This window comes from Muntiacus reevesi, chromosome 11 (genome assembly GCF_963930625.1).
Source record: "Muntiacus reevesi chromosome 11, mMunRee1.1, whole genome shotgun sequence".
Taxonomy (NCBI): Eukaryota; Metazoa; Chordata; class Mammalia; order Artiodactyla; family Cervidae; genus Muntiacus; species Muntiacus reevesi.
In genome coordinates this window covers 23,018,871-23,027,599 of record NC_089259.1, presented here as the reverse complement: position 1 = coordinate 23,027,599, position 8,729 = coordinate 23,018,871, and the positions used below count along the sequence as shown (strand labels likewise).

The following is an 8,729-nucleotide window of genomic DNA, read 5'->3' as shown; positions in this document are numbered from 1 at the left end:
TCTACCCTGGGCCACACAGCCGTGCCTTCCAGATATCAGGTAGCAGAATCAGTGTTGAAAGTGCTGAAGCGAAACAGCAGCGCGGGCCAGAGGGGCGGTGATACGCAGGCGCAGGCGCGGGCGCACGCGCAGATCCGCGGGCGGAAGATGGCGGCTGGGTTCAAGTGAGTGCGGTAGGCTGGCGGGCGCGAGTTTTAGCCTAGCGGTCGGCGGCTACTCTACGCTTGGGATTTTCTCATCGGGAGGCCACCCCACCTGGTTCCTATTTGTTTCCACCGCAGACGCAGACGTTGGGCGGGAGAACTGAAGGTGGTTGTAGTGAACGGAAAGGGCGCATCTTCTCCCCAGTGAGGCGGGCGATAGGAAGTACTGTCGAGCCGGTACCCGCCGCGAGCGCTGAGGCTTGGTGTGTAGTGGACTTTGCTGCCCAGGAGAGACACTTGTAATCTTGTAAAAAGCGTTGCTTCAAAACCTCAGGGCTCCCTGCTTTCCCTGCCCCATTGTTTATGTGTAAAAGCATTCTGCCTCGTTAGAAAGGTTTTCCTTAAGCGTTTTGGGGGCAACTCTATGGGGAAGGCTATAGTTTTTCGTTCTGAGTCAGTTTTATTTATTTATTTTTTTTTCCAGTGGGTTTTGTCATACATTGATATGAATCAGCCATAGAGTTACACGTATTCCCCATCCCGATCCCCCCTCCCACCTCCCTCTCCACCCGACTCCTCTGGGTCTTCCCAGTGCACCAGGCCCGAGCACTTGCTGAGTCCAGTTTTAAATGGATGAAATAAATAGGATTCCGAAGGAAACCAATTATATTGAAACGATTATGTATTTGTATAAACTCTGGGTTTTTGACACAGTGAAATATCTGTTTTGAAATTAACTTTGTTAGATAAGGCCTAGTGGGAAGTCTAAAGTAACTCCTGAAATTTCGAAGTAACCATACATCTTACACTTACCTTAGGCAACTATAAAGTAAAAACGAAAACATTTAATCTGTGGTTGTTAAAGTCGCTGCTGCTGCTGCTGCTAAGTCGCTTCAGTCGTGTCCGACTCTGCGACCCGTAGACGGCAGCCCACCAGGCTCCCCCGTCCTGGGATTCTCCAGGCAAGAACACTGGAGTGGGAGTGAACCTGGAGTGCCATTTCCTTCTCCAATGCATGAAGGTGAAAAGAGAAAGTGAAGTCGCTCAGTCGTGTCCGACTCTTAGCGACTCCATGGACTGCTGCCTATCCAGGCTCCTCTGTCCATGGAATTATCCAGGCAAGAGTACTGGAGTGGGGTGCCATCAGGTACAGCTAACATTATAGTGGTTTATTCCCTATGCTCGTAATCGAAGAATATGCTAAATTTAAGTCACGGGTAGTGAAAATAAATACGTGATTGTTTTGTTTTCTCCTACTAACAAAGTATTCCTGCTTCAAAGTGTGAGTGATGCACACCTGGATTAATTCTCTTTTTAAAGAGGCCTAAGGTTTTGGTCTCCATCCTTATAGTAAAATCAGTCTTTGAGTGTGATTGTTATTGCAAAGGTAGCTACTTTTTATAATTAGCAACATGTGGCAACATAAACTTTAGAATTAATAACAGAAACTTAGTTACAAATTTTAAAGATTTCTGCTCCATCACACCACTATTAAGATTGTTGCGGTTCTGGATTTATATTGATTTATAATTTATCTCATATTTTTCACGTGTCTTTCAGAACTGTGGAACCTCTGGAGTATTACAGGAGATTTCTGGTAAGTAAAGGTGATTATGTGATGCCTTTTGATAATGGTATCATATGCTTTTTTCACAAATAAAAGTATTAATCATTATGTTATATACCTAATGTGCCAATTATACTTCAGTTTTTAAAAGACAGTTTTAAAGAAATGCAGATTAATTTGAGTTAATGAGGTTCAGTGTGTTTTCCCTGGCCTGTGTGAGATATACATGTAGCTGTAATCTACTTTCATATATTTATTTAGAAAGAGAATTGCCGTCCTGATGGAAGAGAACTTGGTGAATTCAGAACCACAACTGTCAATGTAGGTGAGGGTATTTTTTTTAATAGCAAGTTTTTATTCGTAGAGTTTTTTTTTTTTTAACTCAGTCTCGTCTCAGTAGAGGGTTTCCCAAATGTCTCAGTGCATAAAGAATCTACCTGCAATGCAGGAGACAGGTTCAATCCTTGGGTGGGGAAGATGCCCAGGAGAAGGAAATGGCAACCCACTGCAGTATTCTTGCCTGAAAAGTTCCATAGACTTTGGAACCAGGCGGGCTACAGTCCATGGGGTCACAAAGAGTCGCACACGACTGCGCAACTAAGCGCGTCCTTTCAGTTTTTATGTTCATGTTAAATTTAAAGTAACTCTGAAGTGTTTTCCCCTTTTCTTCCTTCAAAACTTGTTAAGATTTGGTTTCCTTCTATATCTTACACTTATTAAATCTTCTGTTGCAAACATGGAATTTTCCAGTTTTACCAATATGACATTCCCAAGTTTTAGACTCTGAGCCATTTAAACAGTATTTCAGACAAATTCTACCATGTCTAAGGGATTACAGTGATTTTTCTGTCAAGAGATTTTCATAACAGCCCTGTGATTGAACGTCAAATGATTCACTCAAAATCAAGAAAATGAATAATTCCTAAAACAATTTGGTTGACCCTTGAACAATGAGGGGGTTAGGAGCACTGACCTTCACAGAGTTGAAAATCCAAGTATAATCTTACCGTTATGGATTGGCACTCCATATCCAAGGTTCAGCATCCTTAGATTCAACCAACTGTGGATCATGTAGTACTGTGGAAGTATTTAGTGAAAATAATCTTTGTATAAGTGGACCGGTATAGTTGTTCAAGGGTCAACTGTAATTTTACAAAGACTTAAGTAAGGAGTAAATTTTCATAGACAACTTAGATATTTAGAGATAAAAATCATACATATCATACATAAAAGAAGAAAACTTTTTCATTTTTTAAAAATACTTTTCAGGTTCAATTGGTACCGCAGATGGTTCTTCTTTAGTGAAGCTGGGAAATACTACAGTAATTTGTGGAATTAAAGCGGTAGGTTTAATATACTTACTACAAAGATTTGAGTTACTAAGATAGCCTCATATACTTACTAGATTGTTATATACATCTGTAGTTCTACTGTTGACTAGGCAGTCAGGTGTTTTAATGTTTGTTTTCATTTCCGAGTTTTCACCTTTGAGTTTTAGATAATACAACCCAAGTTTAATGACTCTGAATTATAATTTGTGAACATTTGCAAATGTGCTGAAATGAAACGATTTTTTAAAAAAATCCTCATCTGCTTTAATTTTTAAAGAATTTGGTTGTAATTTGAGAAATTTTAAGAGGTTTTTGGTGATGTATTTTTATCCATTGATGGCATTTAATCTGTGCAAATGTGTAGAAAATTGCTCAAAAGCTTGAGGGAGTAATAGCTACCATTTACTGAGTACTTGCTGTTTCTAGCACCTTACATTGGGTGCTTTCAGAATTGCCCAGTTTAATCCTCTGAAGAGTCACTGGAAATTTTTCTCTCCAAATACTTCAGTATAAACTGACTCCAAAGTCTCTGCTTTGACTCTGAACTCTTGAGTTACTCGGCCTAAGTTGAGATTCTTCCTCAGTAAAGGTGGGGTGACATTTCACAAGACTTGCCAGGTTAGGGGCTTAACATTATCTCATTTGAGATTGGGGTTTAAATTCAGATTCTTGGCTACCGAGTAAGAAGAGAGGTGGGGCAGAACTCCAAGATCCTCCGGTCGTTTTGCTGAGCTGCACTAGTCAGCTTTGCCATACCGCCTTCTTGCCTTGGCAGAGCTAGTGCGAGTGGTGCTGATGTCCCCAGAGCCCCTGACCCACCTTCCCAGGCACAGTGGATGCTCATGATGTTGCTAACTAGCTAAGATGGTCTTTGGTAGAGCCTTCCTTGACTGACTGCTGTCCTTACAATTTTCAAGTAGCTTCTTTCATAGGAAATGTTTGTATGCTTCTAGGAATTTGGAGCACCACCAACAGATGCCCCTGATAAAGGATATGTTGGTAAGTTAAACAGTTTTGTGATTTTAATAAATATTTTAGTATTATTATTATAGTTAAATCTTAGTGGGTGAATTGAAAATTATTCAGAAGCTTCAGACAGTCCTGAAAAGTTTAATGTATGTATGTTAGACGATAGTGTAAATTAAGTTAAATAATCCTGTTAAATATTGAAATTGTTAAAAGAAGATAGTATAAGAGCAACGTACAGAATTTTGTAAATACCTTTGTCAGACTTGTTTGATCAGTTTTGTTTATACAGGTGTCATCAACCATCAACCTTTTGACTCTTAGGCAAAGGCTGTAATTGCAAACTTTTCTATTTCTATAAACACTTCCTTTATACCACTATGATTTTCTTTTTCTTAACTTGGACCATCTTTTCTTTATGGTGGGAACCAACATTTTAAAAATGCAGAACAGCTGGTATGATTAGTGAGGCTATAGAATCCCAGGGACGGGGGAGCCGGGTGGACTGCCGTCTATGGGGTCACACAGAGTCGGACATGACTGAAGCGACTTAGCAGCAGCATACTGTTACAGATTGGGGTACTTTGAAAGAAACCTAAAAACTTTTGTGAATAACTTACGATTAAAGGAAGTCTTAAATAGATGCTTGGGGTGCTGTGTGGTGGTGTATTATTTTTGTGCAGAGAAAGTCAGAAAATAAACTTTATCTAAGCCTAAGATTTTCATTAAAAATGGAAAAGAATGTAACTGATGTGTTATGTAATGCTTTCCACTTGCCTTTGCAGTGGGTAACGCCTTTAAAACTAAACCAGAGGTGAAATTTGGTTCACAGCTGCAGTGTTTCTTTCAGTTCCTAACGTGGATCTATCACCTCTGTGTTCCTGGAGATTTCGGTCTGGCCCTCCTGGAGAAGAGGCCCAAGTGGCCAGCCAGTTCATTGCAGACGTCATTGAAAAGTAAGATTATCATGATAAAGTCTGTCATTCATTTTAGAGTTTTTGAACTCTTGTTTACTGTGCTCTTCATCTTTAAATCAAGTTCACAGATAATTCAGAAAGAAGACTTATGCATCTCTTCAGGAAAGGTAAGAGGAGTAAAGAAGCTGTGAGTTTCTAATTCTGAAGTGTTTTTTGGGGTGGGGAAAATTAAAAAAGCACAGCAGCCTTAAATACAGATATCTTGTCTCTAGATGGAATTAAAATCACTCTTAACTCTGTAACTATCTAGATAAACTGTAGTTCACACACAAAAAAACCCAGTAAATTTTGATTACTTCATTGCCTGGCTAGAGACTATCTTTTAAGCTGATGTAATCTTTTTTTCAGCTAATAATGCAGTCATTTAAATTTTTCCAGCAGATAGTATCTGATCAGCGAACATGTTTTTAAGGTGAATCCACATTATAAACTTCAAGTCTTTTTGACAACTTTGAACTACATTGACAAGTACCTAGAAGCTTTTCATGCTTGATTATATTGATTTATTAAGCAGTGTAAGACCTAAAAATTTCATGTATTAAGGTTTCTGTGGTAAAATACATTTTGAGTCTCATTTGGGATTTTCAGAAGCAATTCCCTCATCTGCTAACTTAGCAGTAAAAATGGAAATTCCTCCTACATCTGTAGCTCCTTTGAGGAGAAATGGAGATGTTCACTTGTCAGCTTTTGGTATTACCAAACTTGCTCACTTTTTTACTTTATAAAGGTAAATTTTTTTAAGTCTTTGAGCCTCAAAGGTTGACTGTTTAACTAAGGACGTGGTTTGTGAGTAGAAACAAATACCACATTATACCCATCAGAAAGCTTTAATATCTGTGTCAACTCTGTTTTAGCTTGCTTGGGTTTTGTACTGTGATCTCATTTGCCTCAACCATGACGGAAACATTTTGGATGCTTGTACCTTTGCTTTGTTAGCAGCTTTAAAAAATGGTAAGCAACTTTAATAAAAGGGAGTATTCCTACTGAAGGTTTTTGTGAACCTATCCACATGTTTCTAAATAAAAGAACAATGTTTGTATCCACCATATCTGCTTTAATTATACTTCTGCTACTGTATAGCATATGGAACTCTGCTCAGCGTTAATGTGGAAGCCTGGCTGGGAGGGGTTTGGGGGACAATGAATCCATGTATATGTATGGCTGAGTCCCTTCCCTGTTCACCTGAAACCGTGCCAACAGTTTAACTGGCTCTGCGTGCGTGCGTGAGTGCCAAGTCTCTTCACTCGTGTCCGACTCTGTGCAGCCCTCTGGACTGCGGCCCGCCAGGCTCCTCTGGGATTCTCCAGGCAAGAATACTGGAGAGTTGCCGTGCCCTCCTATACCCCAATACAAAATAAAGTTTAAAAGCAAAAAAATACTTCTGGACAAGTTTAAACAGAGGGAAAAGTAAATTAACCAAGCATAGAATGCCCTGTTTAACTGGAGTGAGAAACTGACTTTACATATTTGCCTTTTTGTAGTACAGTTGCCTGAAGTTACTATAAATGAAGAAACTGCTTTAGCAGAAGTTAATTTAAAGAAGAAAAGTTATTTGAATATTAGAACTCATCCAGTTGCAACTTCCTTTGCTGTGTTTGATGAGTAAGTTAATCAAAAGGTTGTGTATTTAACTGAAGGGCAAAGATTCTTACAACAAGTGGAATTTTCAGCTTGCTACTAGCATTTCTGGTTTCTACCAGTTCTGTCTAGCTCCCACCTAAGCTAAAATGCAGGTAGTAAGTTTAATTTACTTATCTAAAATAAAATGTGTCTCATGGGTTGATAATGTATACTTTTTATTTTTAAAATAGCACTCTGCTTATAGTTGATCCTACCGAAGAGGAGGAACATCTGGCAACTGGAACCTTAACAGTTGTAATGGACGAAGAAGGCAGGCTCTGTTGTCTTCACAAACCAGGCACGCACTGTCCTTCAATCTCAGTACTAAACATGTAGTTGAAAATGCAGATCGAGCTTCTTTACATTAGGGAGGGCCAAATGGAATGTGGGATGTTTTGTTATTTTACCTAATGTAAATTTACTTAAGATGCCTTGCAAAAAAAAAAAAGATGCCTTGCATCTTTTATGTCAGTGGTTCTTAAACTTCAGGAGGTCTTGTTAACACATAACCTACAAATCTTGAGACCATATCACTGGTTTATATTATTCAATTTTGTTTTATAACTTGACATGATGTAGGTCATGTAAGAGTAATTATGTGTTGGCACAATTTTTCAGGTGGAAGTGGACTGACTGGATCTAAACTTCAAGACTGTATGAGCCGAGCAGTTACAAGACACAAAGAAGTAAAAAAACTGATGGATGAAGTATTTAAGAGTATGAAACCCAAATGAGCAACCACATTTTCAAAACAGATTTGTAAAAACTGTATTTGTTACACTGTGCACAAACCTTTTATACTAAATAAATACCAAACTACAGTTTTTTGAAAGATGTTTCTAGTATTTCTCAGATCACTTCTGTATATGTACAGTGAAACCATTTTTAAAAAACAATGACTTAGGCAAACCAACCCTAATGGTTTGTTAAACCATTTCCCTGTTTTTATTTAAAAATTATTTGTTTTTATTTAAAAATCAAACTTCTGTATAAAGTTTGTATATCTAGTAATGTAAAATACTGACACATTTTTAAAAAACAAAAATGAAGTAGAAACTCCGAATCTTTTTGATTCAATGCTCTTATGTTTTTAAAAAGAAAAACTATTCAAGATTCAGAATTTTGGAGTGGTTGGCGTGCCTCTCTTCATTTTACTTTTTGACTGGCTGCCTGTATGCCGATGACGATGTAGCTGAGCTGTTTGTGCTGCTGCTGCTGCCATAGCCATTTGATGCTGCAAGAATCGTAACTGCTGCAAACAGAGGGAAAAAATCTAGTTAGGTTAAACGTAGGTAGGCATGGAAAGATGATTTTCCTGAGAGTGATGAGAACAACAAAACTGAAAGGGAGAGAGCACCAAGGTAACAAAAAGGGACTATGCCACATCGAGACAATGCACAGTCAAACAGCACCAGTGGTACAGAAGCCTGCTGAGGGCTTTAAAGACAGGGCTTTTTAAACTTCAGAAGAAGCTCTGTTACTTTGCCTGGCCAGTCTATATTGCAGTAACTCAGCAACTTCAGTTACCATTGTGTTGTATGATAGTTTATAGCAGTATAAAACCACCCTACAAATTAAAGATAGTCAAGTATACTATTCTGACTTCCTAAGAATGGAATAACACTTTTCTAAAACAGGTAGGACAATTTACAAATAGGAACACTGGTATACTTGCCTTTTTCTGCAGTACAGTATTAAGAAGTTAACCATTGGCACTAACAACTGACTATTTAAAAATATAAAGGAATCTAAAAATGTATGTTAATGTGCCACCAGCACTTCATGAAAGATTTAAAATTAGGCAGAGAGTATGACTTAAATGTACAAAATATATGCAGTGCTCCAAGCTGACTTGCTAAAGTTGTCAGACTTTTAAATAAATCTGCTAAATTATTTACCAATTACTGTATAGTCTCAAAAGACAGTAACATTAAAACTGAAGTAAGGTATTTTGAAGTACTTTTGGAGCAAAGTATCTTTAAAAATGTAAGCAGAGTGAAGTTGCTGGATTACTTGGATCTGTTGCTGCTGCTGTTGAAAGGCAGAGGAGAGCTGGAGTCTCTGCTGAGGAAGGCTTTGCTCAGGTCTGTTCTCGGCAGAGCCAAGCTGAGACAACACTACAGAG

At 38.4% G+C, this 8,729-nt stretch overlaps 2 protein-coding genes across 14 annotated transcripts in view; one reads left to right on the top strand and one right to left on the bottom strand.

Moving 5' to 3' along the window:
* The first annotated feature begins 127 nt into the window (after positions 1–127).
* EXOSC8 (exosome component 8) lies at positions 128–7,442 on the top strand. Its single transcript, XM_065902355.1, has 11 exons — positions 128–164; positions 1,704–1,740; positions 1,972–2,035; positions 2,980–3,053; positions 3,995–4,040; positions 4,858–4,963; positions 5,046–5,091; positions 5,839–5,935; positions 6,466–6,586; positions 6,796–6,902; positions 7,223–7,442. The coding sequence occupies exons 1-11, from the start codon at positions 148–150 to the stop codon at positions 7,336–7,338; spliced, it is 831 nt and encodes a 276-aa protein (XP_065758427.1). The 5' UTR covers positions 128–147; the 3' UTR covers positions 7,339–7,442.
* Positions 7,348–8,729, bottom strand: part of SUPT20H (SPT20 homolog, SAGA complex component) — a 38,241-nt gene continuing 36,859 nt past the window's right edge. For 8 of the 13 annotated variants that reach the window (XM_065902342.1, XM_065902340.1, XM_065902350.1 and 5 more), the window contains 2 exons: positions 8,618–8,721; positions 7,348–7,856 (listed from right to left, as the gene is read on the bottom strand). In XM_065902342.1, the coding sequence (XP_065758414.1) occupies positions 7,719–7,856; positions 8,618–8,721 (242 nt within the window). In that variant the 3' untranslated portion in view covers positions 7,348–7,718. The remainder of the gene's footprint in view (positions 7,857–8,617; positions 8,722–8,729) is intronic. The other 5 variants (XM_065902346.1, XM_065902349.1, XM_065902353.1 and 2 more) reach the window with 1 other exon arrangement.

Bases quoted from the DNA above. Each gene is read 5' to 3' on its own strand.
- EXOSC8 (XM_065902355.1), top strand. The intron at 1,741-1,971 runs GTAAGTAAAGGT...ATATTTATTTAG, and splicing joins AGTATTACAGGAGATTTCTG to AAAGAGAATTGCCGTCCTGA. The intron at 6,587-6,795 runs GTAAGTTAATCA...TTTTTAAAATAG, and splicing joins TCCTTTGCTGTGTTTGATGA to CACTCTGCTTATAGTTGATC.